The following is a 27,017-nucleotide window of genomic DNA, read 5'->3' on the forward strand; positions in this document are numbered from 1 at the left end:
TGCCGACTACACCGAGCATCTTCTTGTTTCCTCTGAACGTAAAACAAAGTGGGAGAGAGAGTGGGAGAGAGGGAGAGGATTTTGACGTTTTATCACCGTCGAAATCCTCACGCCAACTTTGACCGCCGCGTGGGAAATAACGCCACGGGTCACCGGCCAAGTCACCAACAGCTCGGCGGTCATCGTATTACCACCACCAGCAGCACCACCAGCACCACCAGCACCACCACCACCAGCACCACCAGCACCACCACTTACAAACACCACCACCAGCACCACCACCACTTACAAACACCACCACCAGCACCACAACCAGCAGCACCATCAGCGCCAGCGGCGTCAAGACCACCACCACAAGCACCACCACCACCAGCACCACCACCACCAGCACCACCACCACCAGCACCAGCACCACCAGCAGCACCACCAGCACCACCACCACCAGCACCACCACCACCAGCACCACCAGCACCACCAGCACCACCAGCACCAGCACCACCACCACCACCACCAGCACCACCAGCAGCAGCAGCACCACCAGCAGCAGCAGCAGCACCACCACCACCAGCACCACCACCACCAGCACCACCACCACCAGCACCACCACCAGCACCACCAGCACCACCAGCAGCAGCAGCAGCACCACCACCAGCACCACCAGCAGCACCACCACCACCAGCACCACCACCACCAGCACCACCACCAGCACCACCAGCACCACCACCAGCACCAGCAGCATCAGCACCTCCGAGGGCACCTCCAAGGGCAGCTCAATGGGGAACGAGAACGGCTCCGTGGTGGACGACCTCCACTCGGTGGAGATCCACTTGTGGTACAAGAAGTTCATGCGAGAGTGCCCCTCGGGCCAGCTGACGCTGCACGAGTTCAAGCAGTTCTTCGGCATCAGCAGCGTCACGGCGGAGGGCAACGCCTACATCGAACAGATGTTCAGGACCTTCGACATGAACAAGGTGGGAGGGGGGGGGGGCGAGTGGGGGGGTAGAGGGGGGTGGAGGGGGGTGGAGGGGGAGATGGGGGGATGGGGGTGGTGGAGGGGGGGAAGTGGAGGGGGCGATGGAGGGGAGAGGGGGGGTGGAGGGGGGCTGGTGGGGGAATAGGTGGAGGGGGCGATGGGGGGATGGGGATGATGGAGGGGGAAAAGTGGAGGGGGCGTGAAGGGGTGGGGGGTGGAGGAGGGGAGATGGGGGGTGGAGAGGGAGTAGAGGGGGTTCATGGGGGGAGGCGAGTGGGGGGTGGAGGGGGAGTGGTGGAGGGGGGATGGGGGGGATGGGGGTGGTGGAGGGGGGGAAGTGGAGGGGTGGTGGTGGAGGGGGCGATGGAGGGGAGATGGGGGGTGGAGGGGGGGGGAGGGGGGGCAATGGGGGGGGGGGGGGCGATGGCGGTGGAGGGGGGCTGGTGGGGGAGTAGGTGGAGGGGGAAATGGGGATGATGGAGGGGGAGAAGTGGAGGGGGCGATGGGGGTGAAGGGGTGGGGGGTGGAAGATGAGGTGGAGGGGAGGGGGGGCGCTACGGGGTGGTTCTCGCCATTCGCAATGCGGTGACCGGTCACGTGACGATCGTGGGGGGCAGCCAAGTGGGGGGGGGGGGGGGGCTGCCTTGCCCCCCCACCCCGCCCCTCCCCCGGTGGCCAAAGCTACGAGTTGGAAGGGGAGGAGGGGGGGCCTTGACAACCAACATCAGATATCATTAATCAGAATATGTATTTAAACTGCGGGAGGAATCCGATGAGCTACAAAGCTCTTTTATGCACAGATGTCCAGTAAGGGGCACGGGCTAAGAACGTTACAACAACAAGAATGACAAAACAAGTATAACCCGTAAAAACAAAGTTTTTCACTATAAATCCTTTATATGCGTGGCGGCTAGAGTCCTCTCGTCCTCTGGCTTGAGATGGCTGCCACCTATGGGTCAGATGATTGCATGGCAGCATTAAGCAATTGGTAATTAAATATAATATTTTTGTCCTAAAAAGTGTAAAATTTTGGAATTTTTTTTTCAGGAACATTAATTGTCACGCACAACGAGTCTGTGTAGAAAATGTCAGCTCGATTGGATCACGGGAAGTGGGTTAAAAAACGACCGAAAGATTTGCACGGTCCTAAGCAAGCAAGCAAGTGAACTTAATATAAAGGATTTAAAAAAAACACGATAGGTGTACAAAGTACAAGACGGATAAACAAATCACCCAGACACAGACACAAATACTACATATTCTTAGCTTTTTTCGGTAAAGTCACGTAGGTAAAAAATTTCAATTTAATAAAAGTAAAATAAAAATAAAATAAAAAATCACGACGTTTGGGAGGCAACACAAGCTTCCGTCTTCAGGTGGAACCGTCACAGCACGATAGCTGTATCACTTTTATTAATTTTAATTTTTTACCTACGTGACTTTACCGAAAAAACCTAAGAATATGAATCCTTGCAGTCACGAAAGCTTCAAATCTACAAATACAACACTCAACCATGCCCCATCCTACCAGGCAAAGCCCCACTGAGGCTGTGAACTTGTTTTTTAGAAGCGACCTGGCGACCACAAATGATAGCCGCTCAACAAAGTGGCCCCGTCATTCGGACACTTTATAGCAGCAAAATCATCTACAGCGTAAAAAGAACAACTTTCTTAAAACGCCGTTCAAATAAAGTAAAAAAAAATATTACATTTTTTAAATTATTTCATTGACCTTAATTTGAAGCTTTCGTGTCTGCAGGAATCCATACTCTTTGGTTCTTTCGGTAAAGTCACGTGGGTAGAAAAATAAAATAAATCACGACGTCACTACGCCACTGATAATGTAGTTACTACACCACTGATAATGTAGTTACTACACCACTGATAATGTAGTTACTACGCCACTGATAATGTAGTTACTACACCACTGATAATGCAGTAACTACGCCACTGATAATGCAGTAACTACGCCACTGATAATGTAGTCACTACGCCACTGATAATGTAGTTACTACACCACTGATAATGTAGTTACTACACCACTGATAATGTAGTTACTACGCCACTGATAATGTAGTTACTACACCACTGATAATGCAGTAACTACGCCACTGATAATGCAGTAACTATGCCACTGATAATGTAGTTACTACACCACTGATAATGTAGTTACTATGCCACTGATAATGTAGTTACTACACCACTGATAATGTAGTTACTACACCACTGATAATGTAGTTACTACGCCACTGATAATGCAGTAACTACGCCACTGATAATGCAGTAACTACACCACTGATAATGTAGTTACTACACCGCTGATAATGTAGTAACTACACCACTGATAATGTAGTTACTACGCCACTGATAATGTAGTCACTACGCCACTGATAATGTAGTTACTACGCCACTGATAATGTAGTTACTACACCACTGATAATCCAGTAACTACGCCACTGATAATGCAGTAACTACGCCACTGATAATGTAGTTACCAGAGGTGTGGACTCGAGTCATGTGACTTGGACTCGAGTCAGACTCGAGTCATGAATTTGATGACTTGCGACTCGACTTGGACTTGCATAACAATGACTTTGTCCCACCTATGAGATGTGGACTCGAGTCATGTGACTTGGACTCGAGTCAGACTCGAGTCATGAATTTGATGACTTGCGACTCGACTTGGACTTGCATAACAATGACTTTGTCCCACCTCTGGTAGTTACTACACCACTGATAATGTAGTTACTATGCCACTGATAATGTAGTTACTACACCACTGATAATGTAGTTACTACACCACTGATAATGTAGTTACTACGCCACTGATAATGCAGTAACTACGCCACTGATAATGCAGTAACTACACCACTGATAATGTAGTTACTACACCGCTGATAATGTAGTAACTACACCACTGATAATGTAGTTACTACGCCACTGACAATGTAGTCACTACGCCACTGATAATGTAGTCACTACGCAACTGATAATGTAGTCACTACACCACTGATAATGTAGTCACTACACCACTGATAATGTAATTACTATGCCACTGATAATGTAGTCACTACGCCCCTGATAATGTAGTTACTACACCACTGATAATGTAGTCACTACACCACTGATAATGTAGTCACTACACCACTGACAATGTAGTCACTACACCACTGATAATGTAGTCACTACACCACTGATAATGTAGTCACTACGCCCCTGATAATGTCGTCACTACACCACTGATAATGTAGTCACTACACCACTGATAATGTAGTCACTACGCCCCTGATAATGTCGTCACTACACCACTGATAATGTAGTCACTACACCACTGATAATGTAGTCACTACACCACTGATAATGTAGTCACTACGCCACTGACAATGTAGTCACTACGCCACTGACAATGTGCGTACCACACACGTGTCCGGCAGGACGGCTACATCGACTTCATGGAATATGTGGCGGCGCTGAGCCTTGTGCTGCGTGGCAAGGTGGAGCAGAAGCTGCGCTGGTACTTTAAGATGTACGACTCGGACGGCAACGGGTGCATTGACAAGGGAGAGCTTCTCAATATCATCAAGGTCAGTGCGGGGAGGAGGAGGGGTACGTGGAGCCCTGGGGGGTAGGTGTGAATTATCTCGTGCGTGAGAGGTGGTACGTACTTACTACACTATACACTACACTATACACTATATTATACACCACGCTATACACTACACTATACACTATACTATACACTACACTATATTATACACTATATTATACACTACACTATACACTACACTATACACTACACTATTTTATACACTACACTATACACTACACTATACACAACACTATACACTACACTATATTATACACTACAATATACACTACACTATACACTACTATACATTAAACTACCATACACTACACTATACACTATATTATACACTACACTATACACTACACTATACACTACACTATATTATACACTACACTATACACTACACTATACACTACACTATATTATACACTACACTATACACTACACTATACACAACACTATACACTACACTATATTATACACTACACTATACACTACACTATACACTACTATACATTAAACTACCATACACTACACTATACACTACACTATACACTACATTATACACTACACTATACACTACACTACACACTATATTATACACTACACTATATTATACACTACACTATACACTACTATACATTAAACTACTATACACTACACTATACACTACACTATACACTACATTATACACTACATTATACACTATACTATACACTATATTATACACCACTCTATACACTACACTATACACTGCTATACATGAAACTACTATACACTATACACTACGCTATACACTACACTATACACTACATTATACACTACATTATATACCACGCTATACACTACTATGCATTAAACTACTATACACTATACTATACACTACGCTTTACACTATATTGTACACTACACTAATATACACTATACTATACACTACATTATACACTACCCTATACACTACTATACACTACGATACACTAAATATCCACTACTACACTATACACTACGCTATACACTACTGTACAATACACTACTATACATAACATAATACATTATACTACTATACACTAATATAGACTATGATACACAATACTATATACTACATTATACACTACACTAGGATACACTACCTATACACTACTATACACTATACACTACTATACAATACACTACCATACTCTAATATAGACTACTATACACAATACTATACACTACATTATACACTATACTACGATACACTACCTATACACTACACTATACAATACACTACACACTATATTATACACCACGCTATACACTACACTATACACTATACTATACACTACACTATATTATACACTAAACTATACACTACACTATACACTACACTATACACTACACTATATTATACACTACACTATACACTACACTATACACAACACTATACACTACACTATATTATACACTACAATATACACTACACTATACACTACTATACATTAAACTACCATACACTACACTATACACTACACTATATTATACACTACACTATACACTACACTATACACTACACTATATTATACACTACACTATACACTACACTATACACTACACTATATTATACACTACACTATACACTACACTATACACAACACTATACACTACACTATATTATACACTACACTATACACTACACTATACACTACTATACATTAAACTACCATACACTACACTATACACTACACTATACACTACATTATACACTACACTATACACTACACTACACACTATATTATACACTACACTATATTATACACTACACTATACACTACTATACATTAAACTACTATACACTACACTATACACTACACTATACACTACATTATACACTACATTATACACTATACTATACACTATATTATACACCACTCTATACACTACACTATACACTGCTATACATGAAACTACTATACACTATACACTACGCTATACACTACACTATACACTACATTATACACTACATTATATACCACGCTATACACTACTATGCATTAAACTACTATACACTATACTATACACTACGCTTTACACTATATTGTACACTACACTAATATACACTATACTATACACTACATTATACACTACCCTATACACTACTATACACTACGATACACTAAATATCCACTACTACACTATACACTACGCTATACACTACTGTACAATACACTACTATACATAACATAATACATTATACTACTATACACTAATATAGACTATGATACACAATACTATATACTACATTATACACTACACTAGGATACACTACCTATACACTACTATACACTATACACTACTATACAATACACTACCATACTCTAATATAGACTACTATACACAATACTATACACTACATTATACACTATACTACGATACACTACCTATACACTACACTATACAATACACTACACACTACTATACAATACACTACACTATACACTACTATACACTCCACTCCTATACGATACACTTTACACTACACTATACACTACACCAGTGGTTCGCAACCGGGGGTATGCGGACCCTTGGGGGTTGTGGCAATGTCCCATGGGGCAACGTGATGAGGTTATTTTATCAATGCGTGAGATGATATGGGGGGGGGGGGGGCGCGGGTAACAGTAGCAACCAAACATTGTTGAGAACCACTGGGCATGGGTGATCTGATCTGGGAATGACCCCCCCGCCCACGTCACCAGCCACCCCACCCACGCCCCTCCACGCCCCCATCCCCCCCCCCCCATGCCCCCCCCACGCCCCCAGCCCACTCCCTCCCATGTGGTGAGATGAGAACGATGTAGACAAGAGACGTGTCGATTGAAGGAGAGACAAAGGTGGGGGGGGGGGGGGTAGACGAGGGGGGTGGGTGGGGGGGGGGTGGTGAATGTCAGGGCGAGGGTGGTGACTGCGAGCGCGTGTCCCGGGGACCCGCAGGCCATCCGCGGCATCGACGGCTGCGCCCACGAGACGTCGCCCGAGGAGTTCACCTCCATCGTGTTCGACCGCATCGACGTGGACGGGGACGGTGAGCGCACCGACGACCCACGTGTCGCCATAACACCACGTGTCTCACTAACTTCACGACCCACGTGTCATTCTAGCACCACGTGTCGCACAAACGTCACGAACCACGTGTCGCATTAACAGCACGTGTCTCACGAACGTCACGACCCACGTGTCAAACACACAAGCGTTACGAACCACGTGTCGCATTAACACCACGTGTCTCACTAACGTCACGACCCACGTGTCATTCTAGCACCACGTGTCTCACAAACGTCACGAACCACGTGTCGCATTAACAGCACGTGTCACACGAACGTCACGAATCACGTGTCGCATTAACAGCACGTGTCTGACGAACGTCACGACCCACGTGTCAAACACACAAACGTCACGAACCACGTGTCGCATTAACACCACGTGTCTCACTAACGTCACGACCCACGTGTCAAACTAACACCACGTTTCGATTTAAAGCTTTCGTGACTGCAGGGATTCATCTTCTTGGTTCTTTCGGTAAAGTCACGTAGAAGGGAAGTAATAAAATAATTGTTAATGCTACCCCCTACCCCCTCCCTTTGATGCTGCTAATCCTGCATAATGCATGGGCATAATGACTTTGAAACCCCCCATCCCACCTCCTACGCATTTTGCATAAATATGCTAAATTCCTCTTGATATGCAAATTATTTTGTCAAGGCGCTCTTCTTCCACCTCCAACCCAGCTTAAAAAGACGCTCCAAGCCTGGGGTTGTCATTCAGACTCTGTCTTCTCGACAGACCTGTTCTTCACCTGAGGACGGCTGATTGCGTTGTGGCCGAAACGTCGTGAGAATTATTTTATTATGTTTTATTATTATTATATTACTTCCCTTCTACGTGACTTTACCGAAAGAACCAAGAATAAGACTAACACCACGTGTCACACAAACGTCACGAACCACGTGTCCTACTAACACCACGTGTCACACAAACGCCAAGTGCAGCACTAACGTCACGTGCCATTTTGGTCACCCCGTGGCCCTTATAAATCTCAACGTTTATCCTACAAAGTCCCATCACAAGGGAGAAACACAAATACAATGTTTGTGCCCGTATTGAAACGACTGTACGCCGTATGGACCTGAAAACTCAATTTGCCCTGTACAAGAATACGGGGCAAACCATATGGGTTGACAGCTATGATATTATACACTAACACCGCCACTATCACTACTACTACCACCACCACTACTACCACCACTACTACTACCACTACTACTAATACCACTACCACTACTACTAATACCACTACTACCACCACCACTACTACTACTACCACCACCACTACTACCGTCACCACCGCTACTACCGTCACCACCACTACAACTACCACCACTAATACTACTTCTACTACCACCGCCACTACTACTACCACTACTATTACCACAACTACTAGCCCCCCTGCTACCACTACTACTACCACCATAACTACTACTACCAACACCACTACCACTACTACTACAGTACCACATAAAGCGATTGGAATAAACCCGTAACCCCGTTTGTTTCCCCCCCACCCCTCCCCTCCCCACCCCTCCCCCTACCCACCGCCCCCCCCCCCCACCTTCCTGGACAGGCGAGCTCACGATTGACGAGTTCCTGCAAGGAGCCAACAAGGACGCCGAGTTCATGCACCTGCTCACCAACAGCCTCGACCTCTCGCACATCGTGACCATGGTGCGCCACGGACGTCCGCACGACGTTTGATGGGGGGGGGGAGCGGTGGTGCAGCGGTTAGCGCGCTGCACCACCAAGCCCGGAGCGCAGACGAGTTCAATTCAACGGATAATCATCTGAATCCATCCTTGGGGCCTACCCCTAGGTCGACTCGGCCTCAAGCGAGTAGCCGGTGGGGTGTGGTAAACATCGTCACTGGGGAGACAAAGGCGGCCGGGCTTGGTGCTGGCCACCCACCCCCTCGTGTGCCGTGCCGGTCTTCATAGGTGCTCGCTAACAGCACTTGCCCCAACAGAGTGTTAAGGCTATAGGGGGGGATCTTTGTCTTTGTTTGCAGGGTGGCATCACCCATCTCCAGCGTGGTGTTCAGTTTGCGGGGGGTGGGTCTGGGATGTATCCCCACCCCACCACCCAGGGACACTCCGCCCATGCCTTTCACCATAAAAAAATTAACCCGTAAAAACAAAGTTTTTCACTATAAATCCTTTATATGCGTGGCGGCTAGAGTCCTCTCGTTCTCTGGCTTGAGATGGCTGCCACCTATGGGTCAGATGATTGCCTGCCACCATTAAGCAATTGGTAATTAAATATAAAAAAAAATTCCTAAAATGTTGAAAATTTTCGAAAAAAAATTTTTCACGAAAATAAATTGTCACGCACAACGAGTCTCTGTGCAAAATGTCAGCTCGATTGGATCACGGGAAGTGGGTTAAAAAACGACCGAAAGATTTGCACGGTCCTAAGCGCGCAAGCAAGCAAGCAAGTGAACTTAATATAAAGGATTTAAAAATGTCATCAATTGCTTACCGCCTGTCTGTTCAAAGTGATTTTTAGTTTTCAACATTTGTCGTGCAAATCTATTTTTGCCGTGTGGATATTTTATTACGCGCTTTTGTTTAACTCACTCTGTATGTTGTTGTCGTTGTTGTATCCTCAACGCTTGTAACTCAATTTTAACCCACTTCCCAATGTGGTATCGACTGCAAACTTGGTATATTTATGTCACACTGATGACAATACTATATTCTATCATTAAAAAAAAAATGTATATATTTAAACGATCTTTTGTATTTGTTATGTTTCGGCTTGGGTCTAACTTTCCACGGTCAACTGACGTTGGCTGTATTTGACCACGGTCCCTTACGTTGTGGCAAGCTTCGGGGCCATTTCCTGGAGTCGTGGAGTTCTGCCATTACTAGTACATTTCATACTGGCAGGAAACTCCTGGTTACACCAGCCCACAGGGGATTATTGCGTCCGTCGTGCAGGGAGGGGCTGGGTGGGGAGGGGCTGGGTGGGGAGGGAGGGGCTGGGTGAAGAGAGTGGGGAAGGGCTGGGTGGGGAGGGTGGGGCGGGGTTGGGTGGGGAGGGTGGGGCTGGGAGCGTCGGGAGGCGCTGGGTGGGGAGGGTGGTGGAGGGGCTGGGCTGGGTGGGGAGGGGCTGGTCACCCCGTGGTGCCCTTATAAAACTCAACGTTTAACCTACTCACGCCGGCTTGTGCCCACCCTCACAGTCGGGCATATTTGCGGAATACACCACGCCGCCGTTGACCCTGGCCATTGACCGAGCAACCCAACGTTCCTACCAGCTCCCTCCGCAGGAATGTGTTCCCGTTATGAGGGGAATGTTCAGCCCCCTCCCCCCCTCGTCACAAATGTCTGACCCCCCCCCCCTCCCCCCCCTAGGTGGGTGACGTCATTTATGGACGGCCCCAAAGCTAAAAATCACGTTCTAAAGAAATGATCCATAACAGAGGTTCTTGGGTTAGATTGCGCAAGCATAAACCCGCCACCACCCGACACAGCCAATTGGTAATGTTTGCCACGTAAACAAAAGCGTGCCACAATTCGTTACTGGTACAGCACACCGGTTGTGTTGGATAGTAAACCCACAACTTTACAATTCTCGCACCGTGAAGTTTCGCCGGTAATCACGACGATCAGCATCATCGTGCAAGACCCACAGAGTTGTGAGGACGCCCTCCTCCCCCTGTTTCGGTCTTAAATTAGACAGACGAGGGGATAAAGAAATTGAGTTTCTCTGGATCGCCCAGACAAGAGGTGCACAGCATGCAAGCAGGACGACGCCACTCAAAACCCGCTCCGCGTACAACAATTCTGGAAAAAAAGATTTTATTTCGTTATCGTTGACAACACGAGGGGGGCACACGCAAGACACGGAAGGAGGTCAAGCCCGGCTCAGCACGATCGTTTAGAGAAGGTCACCTTGCCTTCCACACAGCCTTTTTGGTCCTTAGGCATCACCAAATCCTGATCCGAGAGATTTGAATAAACTGACAGCTGCCACGCAGCAGGTACGGTCAGCCTCCTCGCCACAGCAATGTGGAATTGCCACCACCATGGCCTCCGGGGCTTTTCCCCCCTCCACGTTTGGAATCAACGTCACGGCGTCTGGGGTATTCGGCTGCCGTACGTTTTCCACACGCGACGACAATCCACTTCGCCGAGTTTTCAGAAGCGATGGTCAGGCCGCTTCTAAAAAAGAGCGGCGTGGCTCTGCGGGGCCTTATCTGGTATCATAAAAAATAATGTTTAATATTTCATACAAGAGACGGGAGACAAACCCACAACAGGGGGAGGGGAGGGAGGGCGGCAGCGCCACGGTAATACGACTCAGGGGGTTAGTGACATCACACGGGGGGCGGGGGGGGAAACGGGGGGGGCATTGGGGGGGGAGGGGGGGGCGGAGGAGTCGGGGGATTGAGGGCAGGCTCTGAGAACAACGGCACGAACGTTGAGAGTCCATAATGGAGGTTTCTTGGGTGAGATTGCGTAATATATAAACGTGCTTTGATTTCAAGTTTTCGTGACTGCAGGGATTCATGTTTCTTGGTTCTTTCGGTAAAGTCACAAGAAAAAATTTCTTGTGTGGAATTCACACCTGTGATGATGATTGCTTGTGTTGCAGTCGAAACGTCGTGAGAATTTTTATTGTTTTATATTTTTATTGTTTTATTACTTCCCTTCTACGTGACTTTGCCGAAAGAACCAAGAATATATACACGTTTTTTTCCTTCTTGGTTCTTTCGGTAAAGTCACGTAGAAGGGAAGTAATAAAACAATAAAAATAAAACATAACAATCGCTGAATCCCTGCAGTCACGAAAGCTTTAAATCGAAATATAAACGTTTTGTTAAACCCGCCACCACCCGACACAGCTAATTAGTAAGGTTTGTTACGTAAACAGAACGTGGCCAATTCGTTACTAGCAAAGCATCACCGTTTGTGTGTTGGGGAGCAAAGCCACAACATTTACCACACTCAAATTGCAAATTTAAAGTACTCAGATTGTAAATGTTGTGGCTTTGCACCCCAACACACCGGTGGTGCTGTACTCGTAACGAATTGGCACGTTCTGTTTACATCACAACCCTCACTAATCGGCTGTGTCGGGTGGCGGTGATTTAACGACACATTTATACATTTACGCGATCAACCCCAAAAAACTATATTATGGATGACATTGGTCGCGAAAGCCCTGCTACGTGTTAAGTCGAGAGAGTCGTTGACAACTCAGCAGCGTGGCCTGGCGGAACACGCCGCGTAGCCGAGGGGATAGAGGGGGCACGCGGCCCACTTGATTTAAGCGCACCGATGAACGCGGGTTTGGAAACCCCCCTCCCCCCGACCGAGGCTCAAGTCGCAACCCGCACACCCTCGGCTGCAGCATCTCTCCACCGGATAACACCACAGCGCCAGGCCGAAGCCTCGCCGAAGCCTTGCCGGGCCGATGCTTTGCCAGGCCGAAGCCTCGCCGAGGTCTTGCCGGGCCGATGCTTTGCCAGGCCAAAGCCTTGCCGGGCCGAAGCCTTGTTGGCTTGAGGCAGGGCTACTCTGCGGGGTCTTGTAACAGGGCCCTCAAAGTCTCAGCCACGGGCGGATGTTGCTTTTCAAGAAGGTCCGCCAAGTGCTGCACCTGCAATTCCACAGCGATGACAAGATGAGGTCAAGGCAAGAACTAGAACAGCGATTGAATTTCTTTGCCATCATCTTTGTGTGGGGGTAGAGGGGTGGGTGTATGTACTTTTAACTCCTTTCGCACTGGACGTAGCCAAGCTTGCATATCAGAGGTGCGGGGGAAGGACAACAAACTAAACAGCTAACATAGCACGTCTGAAGGTGCGCAGATCTGGTGATAGAGACACGCGGGAGAGAGAGACACGGGGAGAGACATGGGGAGAGAGAGGACATGGGGATAAAGTGAGAGACACGGGGAGAGAGACATGCGGAGAAAGCGACACTGGGAGAGAGGACATGGGAGGAGAGAGACACAGGGAAAGAGAGACACGGAGAGAGAGAGACACGGGGAGAGAGAGACACGGGGAGAGAGAGACCCGGGGAGAGAGAGACACGAGGAGAGAGAGACACGGGGAGAGACACAGGGAAAGAGAGACCCGGAGAAAGACACGAGAGAGAGACAGGGAAAGAGAGACACGGGGAGAGAGACACGGGGAGAGAGACACAGGGAAAGAGAGACACGGAGAGAGACACGGGGACAGAGACACAGGGAAAGAGAGACACGGAGAGAGAGAGAGACACGGAGAGAGACACGGGGACAGAGACACAGGGAAAGAGAGACACGGAGAGAGAGAGAGACACGGAGAGAGGGACACGGGAGCCTCTCTGAAGACCTGAGTTCGATTCCCAGCCATGGCTATCGTCAGTGGCGAGTGATGCCTCTCCATCAACCCGCACCGAGCAGGCGCGGTGAAGTATGGTCGTAAGAAAATTAATAAAACTCTCATGTCACTAGACCTCCTTTGCCAGTACCAAAATATAATAATAGGGGTTTTTCCCCTTTTTTCTGGCAACAAAACTGAAACCTTTAAACGAGGATTCATGTAACTGCATTAACCACGATGCTTGCAGTCAAATGCAAACAAAAAACACACTCTGATAATATATGCATTGTCCTTGAATCTGATTGGTCCACACAAGGGACGGCTTTCTTTTGAGTCTCAACCCAATCGGTGCTAGACCAGAGGACGCCAAAAGGCGAACAGCTCAAAGACGATGCAACTATCAAAGTAATGAGGGCTCGGGGTGAGCTTCTACATCATTAGACCTCCTTTGCCAGTACCAAAATATAATAATAGGGGTTTTCCCCTTTGTTGTTTGCATTTTGACTGCAAGTATTGTGGTTAATGCAGTTACATGAATTCTCGTAAAAAAGTTCCAGTTTTGTTGCCAGAAAAAAAGAGGAAAAAACCCCTATAATTACTATTAAAACTCTCATAACCAACACAGGGAAGGCCGATTCAGAATGGCTGCAACCAATGCACTGACGTCAATTTAAGTGTATTCCTTTGGTTTGTGTGTGTGTCACGGCGTTAGGCACTTGCCACAGACGGGTAGAAGGGCACGAGTATCCGCACGGCGGCCGGGAGACGATCCGGAATGAGCACCTTCTGGCTGAACGCTTCCTCCAATTCACTCTGGAAGCGCACGCCGTTGCTTTGTGTGAACTTAAGGGGAGTTAGCAGCAGTTTGCTGTCCTTCACATACATACACAGACTCGCACAGAGACCCATAGACTCACACAGAGACCCATAGACAGACACAGAGACCCATAGGCTCGCACAGAGACTCACAGACTCGCACAGAGACCCACGGACTCGCACAGAGATGCATAGACTCGCACAGAGACCCACAGACTCACACAGAGACCCATAGACTCGCACAATGACCCACAGACTCACACAGAGACCCATAGACTCGCACAGAGACCCATAGACTCGCACAGAGACCCACAGACTCACACAGAGACCCATAAACTCACACAGAGACCCGTAGACTCATACAGAGAGTCAGACTCACACCGAGACCCACAGACTCGCATAGAGACCCACAGACTCGCACAGAGACCCATAGACACGCACAGAGACCCATAGACTCACACAGAGAGCCATAGACACGCAGAGACCCATAGGCTCACACAGAGACCCATAGGCTCACACAGAGACCCATAGACTCACACAGAGACCCATAGACTCACACAGAGACCCATAGACTCACACAGAGACCCATAGACTCACAAAGAGACCCATAGACTCACACAGAGACCCATAGACTCACACAGAGACCCATAGACTCACACAGAGACCCAGAGTTTGTTGTCCTTCCCCCGCACCTCCAATTAGCACGGTTGGCTACGTACGGTGCGTGAAAAAAACATACACACACCATTGCAATATTTACGCGCTCTAACGCAAAAAAACCCCCCTGTATTATGGATGACATTGGTCGCGAAAGCCTACGCGTTCAACTAACCTGGGTCACGTTCGACAACACGATGGCGAGGAGCTGCGCCAGGATCTCCTCCAGCAGCTGCAGCTCAGCCCCCGCGTCCCCCGAGTGGCCAGGCTTGGTACGACCCGATCCCTCCTCCGCCTCGTCGCACGGCCGCTTGGTACACTCCTGGAGGTAGCCCACGATTCTCAGGGTGCTGCTCAGCAGTTCCAGGTCTGGAATGATGGAGCGTGGCGGGGGGGTGAGCGTCCACGCGGCAACTTCACGTCGCCGGGGTGGATCGGTCGGGCGTCCCCGACGGTACACCGCTCTCCGGCGATTCAATCGCGATGAGGTTTAATAACGGGATTTTTTTTTTGCCTCCCATTTTATTGCGTGGTTTGCGATAGATCTTTAGCTTGATAATTTTTTTTTTACCCTTCTATCTGGCAACAAAACTGACACCTTTTTTACAAGGAGTCATGTTTGCATAGACCACAATACCTGCAGCCATAATGCTGGACCAGATGACGCCAAAAGGTGTCTTTTGGCATCATCTGGTCCAACACCATGTGAGACTAGGCTCTAAGGAAAGCTGTCTCGGGTGTGGACCAATCAACTTCAAGGACAGTGCATATATTATCAGAGTTAAGGTTATTTTGTTTGCATTATGGCTGCAGGTATTGTGGTCTATGCAAACATGACTCCTTGTGAAAAAGGTGTCAGTTATGTTGCCAGATAGAAGGGTAAAAAACAATTATCATATTTTTTACTGGCAAATGAGGTTCCAATGGTGTAAGAGATCTTTAGCTTTTTTAGGTTTTATATTTATGTTCATCGTAAATTTTCTTTATCCGCATTGCCCGGCCATCGATTCCGGAATCTACGATGGAAATATTACAGATTTGGTTTTACTTTTTAAATCCTTTATATTAAATTCACTTGCTTGCTTGCGCGCTTACGACCGTGCAAATCTTTCGGTCGTTTTTTAACCCACTTCCCGTGATCCAATCGAGCTGACATTTTGCACACAGACTCGTTGTGCGTGACAATTTCTTTTCGTGAAATTTTTTTTCCAAAATTTTACACTTTTTAGGTAAAAAAAAAAGATATTTAATTACCAATTGCTTAATGATGGCAGGCAATCATCTGACCCATAGCCATCTCAAGCCAGAGGACGAGAGGACTCTAGCCGCCCGTTTCAAAGACCAATGTGGGCTGGGTTGTGGCCCATTGAAAACGCATATAAAGGATTTATAGTGAAAAACTTTGTTTTTACGGGTTAATTTTTTTAATTTCTACAGACGTGGCAAGGGTGAGTGAGGGGGGGGGGGAAAGAGAAGGGGGACAACGCTCCCTCTCACCGTCCTCGGAGCTCGAACACCCCGGTTCGACCGCAGGCCTCGACGGCGGCAGCAGAGCGGAGAGCGTCGCCGCCACGGACGCGAGCGCCGTGGTCTGCTCCAGCAGCACGACGGCCGGGTCGTCGGGCTGGCAGAGGTCGTGGCACAGCACGGCACGCAGGAGGCGCCGCACCTCCTCGCCCGCGCGCGACGCTGCCGGGCGCAGGGGCGTTTGGGAAGTGAGAACAACCCGCGTGCGATTTGTACAACGGCCCAAAGCTTTGTCCCCATGACGAATGCGATCGACGTTCACCGACTGAGTGATGGATGCCTTGCAGGGCCGCAGCCTTGCAGGGCTGAAGCCTTGCAGGGCCGAAGCCTTGCTGGGCCGAAGCCTTGCTGGGCCGAAGCCTTGCTGGGCCGAAGCCTTGCTGGGCCGAAGCCTTGCTGGGCCGAAGCCTTGCTGGGCCGAAGCCTTGCTGGGCCGCAGCCTTGCTGGGCCGAAGCCTTGCTGGGCCGAAGCCTTGCTGGGCCGAAGCCTTGCTGGGCCGAAGCCTTGCTGGGACGAAACCCACCCGCTGGAGGTTTTTCACCACCACGACGTACAGATCCCTCTCCCGTGGCGCGTCCTCCTCAATAAGTAAAACGGTCGTCCACGCGGCTGTGGCTATTTGGCTGGCCGTCGAACAAAGATGGTCACCGTATCGCGCGGCGCTTTCAGACGCGCTTCTGCGGCCGTCTGGAACGCTCTTGCTGCCGATATTGGGAAGCCGCTGGAGCTATGCACTTTTACATCATCTAGATCGAAAACGCATTTCTTTAGTAATAATTTTGTGTGTTTAGTTTGTTGTCCTTCCCCCGAACCTACGATTAGCATGGTTGGCTGCGTGCGGTGTGAAAGAAGTTCAACATACATAGCATACACAAATAAACTAGACTTTTTTTTATTTTACCAGTTAAGGTCCCAGGATAAATATATAGCTGTTTTTCGTAAGCGACCTGGCCACAAATGATAGCCCAACGAAGTGGCTCATCACGTGGAAATTTATTGCAGCCAAATATTCCAAACGCACGTCGATTCTAAATGTGGAGCGAAAGACCTGAGGACCCGGAGAAAAGTCCATGCTGCCACAGGAAGAGAGAGAGAACATTCAAACTGAAAAATATAAAACAGGCGTCAGGGTTGGGATGGAACCCAAGACCTTCTGCATCTCGCCACTATGACGCTCCAGCTCTGGGGGCACGGTGAGGGTACAGCACGCCGGACGGCGCAGCCGGAAAACACCTTGGAGAGTCACACGGCACGACCGCGAAACTCGCGCCGCGGTAGAACCGATTTGCGCGTTACGCTCTAAGTTTGACGGGGAAACGAACGAGGCTGAGCGATCGGGGGCCAGATGAGACAAGCCAACTGGCTGACGTGGAGCGGCGATGCAGTGACTCAGAGACCCCCCCCCCCATCCCCCCGAAAATGAACCGCGCGCCTCCTGCGGAACTCACTCATGGCGAGGACGCCTTCCTCGACGGTGCTGATCTGTTGCCAGATGTGCGCAAACACCTCCAGCGCAGGCCCCCGCTGCTGCCTGCGGTACGGCACACGGCAATCATCGTCGTCATCGTCGTCGTCATCGTCGTCATCATCGTCATCATCGTCGTCGTCATCATCGTCATCATCGTCGTCATCATCTTCATCATCATCGTCATCGCAGAGTGACAGCAGTGCCGACTGATCTGTTGCCAAATGTGCGCAAACACCTCCAGCGCAGGCGCCCGCTGCTGCCTGTGGCACGGCACATGGCAATCATCGTCGTCATCGTCGTCGTCATCGTCGTCGTCATCGTCGTCATCATCGTCGTCATCATCGTCGTCGTCATCATAATCGTCGTCGTCATCGTCGTCATCATAATCGTCGTCGTCATCGTCGTCGTCATCATCGTCGTCATCATCATCATCTTCATCATCATCGTCGTTGTCATCGCAGAGTGAGAGCAGTGCCGACATAGAACGTGGGCTTTTTCCGTCGCCGCTACTGCGATCCACAATTTGTTGTTGGGTTTGGTGCATGCGGGGCGGTATCTTTGTGCCAAAGTTATTAATACGATTACCCGACGAAATTATCACGATTACACGGATATTTGTTTTCACCGTGCCGACGAATCGATCAACTTCTGATCAGCTCCTCCTCACTGGCGACTGAGACTTCTCACGACATCAACGTACAATGATGTTTTTGCTCCGACTGCTTCGAACGTCATCGGGTAATGAGCTCTGGACTGCGAGACGTGGCTGTGTTTCACTTGACAGCCCTTGGTCAATCCCACCGTTGGATGCGAACTCACGACCTTCCGACCGCGAGTCGCTCCCTCTACTGCCAAGCCACCCGGGCGAGATTCGCCGTCAAATCGTGAAGTTAATTATCGTACCGTACGATCAAAACTTATATCGTTGCAACTCTGAGTTGTACGTATGTATGCTGAACTTATTTCGCACCGTACGTAGCCAACCGCGCTAATCGGAGTCTATGGGCCTCTATGTGAGTCTATGGGTCTCTGTGTGAGTCTATGGGTCTATGTGTGAGTCTATGGGTCTGTGTGTGAGTCTATAGGTCTCTGTGTGAGTATATGGGTCTCTATGTGAGTCCATGGGTCTCTGTGTGAGTCTATGGGTCTCTGTGTCTGTCTATGGGTCTCTATGTGAGTCTATGGGTCTCTGTGTGAGTCTATGGGTCTCTGTGTGAGTCTATGGGTCTCTGTGTGAGTCTATGGGTCTCTGTGTGAGTCTATGGGTCTCTGTGTGAGTCTATGGGTCTCTGTGTGAGTATATAGGTCTCTATGTGTGTCTATGTCTTTGTCTTTGTATGTTGAACTTCTTTCGCACCGTACGTAGCCAACCGCGCTAATCGGAGGTGCGGCGGCGGGGGGAAGGACAACAAACTAATCGCAAAGAGCGGTTCTAACGAAAGACATTTTCAATCTCGAGTTACCGGACTTGTGACGTGGCCTCCAGCAGCGCCGGCACGAGGAAGACACGAGTCTCGTCGTCCGCCGTCGTTTCCCCGTCGCCGGGCTGCGCTGGCTGGGCCCCGCCGGAGGGGTCAAGCGACGCTGGCGACCCCTCCGAAGACAGCCAAGCGAGGAGGAGGTCCTCATCCAAGTCGAAGAGACGATCCACCACCTCGCCCAGCTTGAGCAGAAGATCGTCTGCGAAGATTCCGTCGGAGGGAGATAAAGTCGTGCGCGACTGATCGACACTCGCAAACCTTCGACAGTCAATAGGCATGCCCGCGGAATTGTGTCGTCGCTTCAGAGCGAGATATTATTATTGTCGTGGCTCGATTCCAATAGTTTTTGTTTAAACGTGATCAAATCAAGCAGAAGAGTCACATTTGCGATGGCTGAGGAACAGTATACGGCTCTTTAAAATCATCACCACCACCACGCTCCATGGGCAGATAGCCCATAGTAGGTCCACACATTTAATTATTTGTTGTTTGCACTTTCCTCTTATAGTGGCAGTGTGCCACATCTTTCTGACACCGATCTCTTATCTCGTCAAACCATTCTGTTAAGTCTTCTTCTCTTTCCGATTCCTTCCATTTTTCCCGCGCAAAAAAAAACACACTTTAATTTATCTGTTGTTGTTGTTGTCCATCATACACGTGTCCAAATAGTGGCAATGTCCTTCTCATCACTCCCTGCATCATCAGGTCTTCTTCTACGTGCAACCTTTTTCTTACTTCTACGTTAAACCGAGAGATATTATCACTATTGTCGGGACTTGATTTTAATCGTTTTCGACACGTGATCAAATCAAGCGGAATCGTCACGTTAGCCACGCAAAGGGGGGTCGACAACCTGCGGCTCTAAAAGCTGTACGCGGCGTTTAGAAACGCACGTCAATTCTAAATGTGGAGGGAAAAAAAACGGAGGACCCGGAGCAAAAATCCAGGCGACCACGGAGAGAGAGAGAGAGAGACATACAAACTCCAAATACATAAAGCAGGTGTCGTCAGGGTCGGGATCGAACCCACGACCTCCTGCATACCAGGCGAGGTGGTTAGCATCTTGCCACGTGGAGATAGAAAATGCAAACTCCAAATATACAGCAGGCGTCGTCAAGGTCGGGATCGAACCCACGACCTCCTGCATACCAGGGCGAGGTAGTTAACATCTCGCCACGTGGAGATAGAAAATGCAAACTCCAAATATACAGCAGGCGTCGTCAGGGTCAGGATCGGACCCAGGACCTCCTGCATGCCAGGCGAGGGGAGTAAACATCTCTCCACTCACCGTTCGTCGAGCTGCTGAGGATGAAGCATACGTTCGGGCACACAGAGGGGGTGTTCTTGATTCCCTCCAGCCACAGCCGCGACGACTCTGGCCGCGACAGGCAAGTGAGCAGCAACCTGACAGGTCAAACATCACCAGCAGCAGCAGCAGCAGCAGCAATAAATACGTTGTCAATGCCAAACGGCGAGTCAAGCAAGACGTAAACTTCACGTGGCCTCGGAGTGCACCTACCCTGGCACAAGCGCCGTGGTGACGTCACCGTCACTTCCATTACAAGGTCGCAGCTCATTACACACAGCGCTTGTAACAAATGAACCACCGATACCTCGCTGATCTCATCAAGGAGCATAAAACATCATCATGCGAACTCCGGTCATCCTCGTGGCAGCAGCGGCTTTCGGCTGAGCCGTCGAACAAAGACGGTGGCCACCGCATCGCGCGGCGCTTTTAGAAGATGTGCTTCTGCGGTCGTCTGGAACGCTCTCCCTTCCGATATTAGGAAGCCACTGGAGCTATGCACTTTTAAATCATCCAGATTGAGATTAATTTACTTAGAACTGCTTTGTGCGTTTAGTTTCTTGTCCCTCCCCCCGCGCACCTCCGATTAGCGTGGCTGGCTACGTACGGTGGGAACCAAGTTCAACACAAAGATCAAAGATCCCCCCGTGTAGCCTTAACAGACTGTAGGGGCAAGTGCTGTTAGCGAGCACCTATGAAGGCCGGAACGGTACACGAGGGGGTGGGTGGCCAGCACTACGCCCGACCGCCTTTGTCTCCCCAGTGGCGATGTTTACACACCGCACCGGGTACTCATTTCAGGCTGAGTCGACCTAGGGGAGGCCCAGGACCGGTTCAGATAATCGTCACTGGTGTTGACCGTGAACGGAAATCGAACCCAGGTCTCCAGGTTCATAGCGCAGCGTAGCGCTAACCGCTACACTACCGCTCCCCACACACACACAGCGAGGAATGACGGCGGCTGTTGTTGCTGGCTCACCTTGAGGTCTCCAGGAGAGTGGGAGGGTCGGGGTCTCCAAGGAGCAGCAACAGCACCTGCCTGCGCACAAGGCCTCACTTGAGCACCACACGCTGGCTCTCAACGACACAACCGACACGGACGACCGTATTTCCAGGATTATAAAGACGCCCCGGAAAGTGAGACGCATCCCAAACTTGTTTGCCGGTTCTTAGGTTTTTTCGGTAAAGTCACGTAGGTAAAAAATTAATAAAAAATAAAATAAAAAGCACGACGTTTCGGAGGCAACACAAGCTTCTGTCTTCAGGTGGAACCTACGTGACTTTACCGAAAAAACCTAAGAATATGAATCTTTGCAGTCACGAAAGCTTCAAATCTAGAATTGGTTGCCGGTGTCAATAGAATGAAAGAGATCTTGTCTCTCTCGTGTCAAAAAAACAGAGATAAAGTTACCCCGTATAGCCTTAAGAGACTGTTGGGGCAAGTGCTGTTAGCGAGTAGCACCTATGAAGGCCGGCACGGCACACGAAGGGGTGGGTGGTCAGCACTACGCCGGGCCGCCTTTGTCTCCCCAGTGGCGATGTTTACTGCACACCACACCAAGTACTCATTTGAGGATGAGTCGACCTAGGGGAGGACCAGGATCGGTTCAGATAAATCGTCACTGGCGTTGGCCGTGAGCGGGAATGGACCTTGGGTCACCGGGTATTGTAGCGCAGTGCGCTAACCGTTGCGCCACCGCTCCCCAATCTATACAAAGATCCCCTGTATAGCCTTAACAGACGGTTGGGGCAAGTGGCGTTAGCAAGCAACTATGAAGGCCTAATTATATACACGCATACGCGCGCACAATTAACCAGATTATAAGACGCAATCCTCCACCCTCAACTCCCACCAAATGTTGCTTTAAACAGAAATAAAGTGCCCCAATATTCAGAGAACATGGTAAAACAAGAGAGTTCATGGCGGAGAGAGGGGTTGACCATACTTCACCACATTGGTCAATGGTGGCTGGAGAAGGGATCACACTTCGTCTTGCCTCTCGCTGAGTACCGGACTTGTGTGGGTGTCCCAGTCCAGTACGGCTACGCAGTTCGCCGGGGTGACGAGATGTTAACTACCTCGCCTGGTACGCAGGAGGTCGTGGGTTCGATCCCAACACTGACGCCTGCTGCTGTATATTTGGAGTTTGCGTGTCTCCCCGTGGTGGCGTGGATTTTTCGCCGGGTTCTCCGGTTTTTCTTTTGACATTTAGAATGAACATCACGCGTTTAGAGTCTTTGGCTGTTATAAACTTCCACTTGATAATAAGCCACTTCGGTGAGCTGTCATTTGTGGCCAAGTCGCTTCTGAAAAATAGCTCAGTGGGAATTACCTGGTCAAATAAAAAGTTTACTTTAGTTTAGGCCTACAAGGTCCTTAAAGCGTCTCCGCCTCATTAAGGCACTGCCCCATGAAGCAGGGATTAAAGGTAGCGCTCTGTTAGTAGTTAAGGAATATTTGCCATCTATCGGGACTAGGTAGTGGCGTACGATACTCACATTAGGTCACCGTTCTGCGACAGAGCGTTGCAAGGCTCCGGGAAGCAAGCCATGTTCCCCAAGATCCCCACGCACATTTCCTAGTGCAGAGAGCACCATGCGGAACACACGCAAAAAAGACAAAGATCACCCGTATAGCCTTAAAAAACTGTTTGGGGCAAGCGATGTTAGCGAGCACCTATTAAGGCAAGAACGGCACACGAGAGGCTGGGTGACCAGCATCATGCCTGACCTACGTAAAGACAAAGATCCCCCCCATATAGCCTTGACCGACGGTTGGAGCAAGTGCTGTTAGCAAGCACCTACGAAGGCCGGCATGACACACGAGGCGGTGAGTGGACAGCGCTATGCCCGGTCGTCTTTGTCTTCCCAGCGGCAATGTTTTAACACACTGAACCAAGGATTCATTTGAGGCCGAGTCGACCTCGGGGAGGCCCAGAACCGGTTAAGATAATCGTCACTGGTGTTGTCCTGGAGCGGGAATCGAACTCGGGTCGCAGAGGTCATAGCGTAGCGCGTGCTAACCGCTACACATGTGGAACTCACAGATGCACACGCACGCACATCAAGAACAGGGATTCCCCTTCACTCTCAAAGACACACGGGAAAAAATATATAATAGGAGATGTTTTTGGCAATGGCTCTTCTTCAAATCACATAAAAGGCCAGACCAGAGAGATAAGAGGGTAGATGAGAATGCACTGTACACTATGGGGCCTGATAAGAATGAAAGTAAAACACACAATTACGGATCAACAGTTTTTAAATTCGCATTTGAATCGTTACCTCAGCAGCCCGTTGACCAATGGGGCAAAAACCCCCCTCAATAATCAAAAACAATCAAAGCCTAAACAGTTTGCCATGACCGCATACACGCACTCTTACAAAAACTGCGGCACCGGGCCGGGCGCCGACGCCAGAGGTCGCAATCGGGTACCCGATACCCGTACCCTACCCGGCTACCCGTACCCGGCCGGGTACGGGTACTCGTTTCGAACCTTGGTGCGGCCGGGTACGGGTACGGGTAGGCCATGAGTCACTGGTGAGTAACCGTTTGTCACTCATTTCCCAACGTCTTGTCTCTTCTCACAATTCAAGTTCCTAGAATCAACCCACCCGCGCCTGCAACATGGCTTCATCCCAGAGGTCGCAATCGGGTACCCGTCCCAGTACCCTACCCGATACCCGGCCGGGTACGGGTAGCCGGGTATCGGGTAGGGTACGGGAACCCGTTTGCGACCCTGGTGTGGCCAGGTACGGGTAAGGAAGCAAAACCCGTTTGCGACCTCTGGCCAACGCGCAGCGGGCAAAGCAAAGCACGCTCTCACGGTGATTCGGGGAGAAGACGATGCCCTGATGACGCCAAGCAGCAGCTCGGGCGAGTGGAACTCCAGCAGGAAGTCAGCCACGTCCTGCCGCGAACAAGGAGGCGGAGGGGCGGTCGGGAAGAGGGGGGGTAACATGGAACATTGGCACATGACGGAGGATGGTAAAATGAAAATTTGTTTTGTTTGAAGCGCTCACAGTGTTGGTATGCAATGCTTTTGATTTGAAGTTTTCGTGACCGCAAGGATCCATACTCTTTGGTTCTTTCGGTAAAGGCACGTAGGTAAAAAAAAAAGTAGAAATAAAAAAAATAAAAGTAAATTAAACCACGACATTTCGATTGCAACACAAGCAATCGTCACCAGGTGTGAAAATCACAGCTAAAATTTTTCTAGCTGTGATTTTCACAAAGAGTATGCAATGCTTTGCTTTAGAGGTGTCGGCGTTATCGTTTATCGCGGCAACACAAATGGCAAGATCCCTGCCTTGTCGGTGGACATGTCCCAGAGCCTGCAGACATCGTCCTCCAGATCGTCGTCGACGTTGTCCGACTCCGGGGGAGTCTCCCTGGCCTCTCTTCCCAACCGCGGTTCCTCCGTGGTAACGGCCTGGGGAACACACAAACAGTTACGTTAACAATAAACAAATGCAGTTTAACACGTAGCAGGCTTTCGCGACCAATATTATTCATAATCAAGTTTTTGGGTTTAGATCGCGTTATTTATACTGTAAATGTGTCGTAACCCTCCACCACCCGACATGGCCAATCAGCAAAAAAGTGTCACGTTGACAAAAGACAAATAGTTCACTGCTTTAGCCCACCGGTGTGTTGAAGCGTGAAACCACAACATTTACAATTTTTGAGTACTCACCTACCTGTATGAGTCACGTAGGTAAAAAATTAATAAAAGTAGAATAAAATAAAAATCACGACGTTTCCGAGGCAACACAAGCTTCCGTCTTCAGGTTGAACCGTCACAGCACGATAGCTGTATCAAGTAAATGTGTTGCCTCCGAAACGTCGTGATTTTTTAAACTTTTATTAATTTAAATTTTTCACCTACGTGAATTTACCGAAAAAACCTAAGAATATGAATCCTTGCAGTCACGAAAGCTTCAAATCTAGAATTACCTGTATGAGTTTGGTGAGCGTGGCGAAGAGCCAGTGCTTGCTGTATGTCGTGTCACCGATGGTGTCGGTGGCCGGTTCATGGTTGCCCGGCGGTGGCGAGGGGTTGCGGTCCAAGTCGCCGTCAGAGTCGCTCTCGACTCCCGCCGTCGTCGGCGAAACATCGCCGCTCCTTCTTCCCTCGCCGTCTTGCACGCCAAGCAATTCCGCAAAGATTTGAACGAACGATAGGCAAGATTTGAACGAACGATAGGCAAGATTTGAATGCACAAAAGCCAAGATTTGAATGCACAATTAGGCAAGAAATTACTAAAATAATGCCGTAAAAACAATGTCACAGTGATCTTAAGAAATGTGATTGAAGTTTAACAATAGCGACATACATAACACATACTGTATTACTAAACCTAGCATCCAGAATAACCCTTCTCACCCATTCCGACGGCTGATGTAGATCTTGCAGTACAGGCAACTGTAGGGAAACCACCCCGCCAAACCACCCCGTGTGTTAATATAAGCGCGATTAAACACTTGGCGGTGATTAAAAAGTATTATTTTTTATAAAGTAACATTCGGTTAAATATTTGTGCGCTGAGGTAATCGCACAGCAGCGTTAGCTCGCTGGGCTTAAACCAACTAACAACGTTGACCGACAGCGTCCGCTTAACCAAGCCTTGTCGTAAGCGTTAACTTTACGAAGTAAATTTTTGTAATAAAATGAGAGGTTAAAGTCTCACGCGTTGCGAGTTTAGTGAAGGCGACAGAGTGCGAGGGGGGATAACGCCACACGAACCGCGCGCAGCGGTGGGACTTGAGCGCTACAGGCCCCGCGCGCGTGATTGGACGAG

General features: G+C 49.0%; 2 protein-coding genes across 2 annotated transcripts; one reads left to right on the forward strand and one right to left on the reverse strand.

Moving 5' to 3' along the window:
• The first annotated feature begins 708 nt into the window (after nucleotides 1-708).
• On the forward strand, nucleotides 709-9,462 carry GUCA1A (guanylate cyclase activator 1A). The gene is made up of 4 exons (XM_078882329.1): nucleotides 709-971; nucleotides 4,408-4,557; nucleotides 7,530-7,620; nucleotides 9,217-9,462. Exons 1-4 carry the CDS (start codon nucleotides 774-776, stop codon nucleotides 9,345-9,347), a joined length of 570 nt encoding a protein of 189 aa, XP_078738455.1. The 5' UTR covers nucleotides 709-773; the 3' UTR covers nucleotides 9,348-9,462.
• Nucleotides 9,463-11,432: 1,970 nt separating this feature from the next.
• Nucleotides 11,433-26,954, reverse strand: SAAL1 (serum amyloid A like 1). Its single transcript, XM_078882190.1, has 13 exons — nucleotides 26,603-26,954; nucleotides 26,173-26,357; nucleotides 25,526-25,648; nucleotides 25,043-25,126; nucleotides 23,715-23,794; nucleotides 22,195-22,254; nucleotides 21,198-21,313; nucleotides 19,892-20,108; nucleotides 18,409-18,491; nucleotides 16,930-17,121; nucleotides 15,608-15,801; nucleotides 14,680-14,772; nucleotides 11,433-13,253 (listed from the first exon to the last, which is right to left on the reverse strand). The coding sequence occupies exons 1-13, from the start codon at nucleotides 26,604-26,606 to the stop codon at nucleotides 13,167-13,169; spliced, it is 1,518 nt and encodes a 505-aa protein (XP_078738316.1). The 5' UTR covers nucleotides 26,607-26,954; the 3' UTR covers nucleotides 11,433-13,166.
• Nucleotides 26,955-27,017: the final 63 nt, after the last annotated feature.

This window comes from Lampetra fluviatilis, chromosome 64, assembly GCF_964198595.1.
Source record: "Lampetra fluviatilis chromosome 64, kcLamFluv1.1, whole genome shotgun sequence".
Classification (NCBI taxonomy): Eukaryota; Metazoa; Chordata; class Hyperoartia; order Petromyzontiformes; family Petromyzontidae; genus Lampetra; species Lampetra fluviatilis.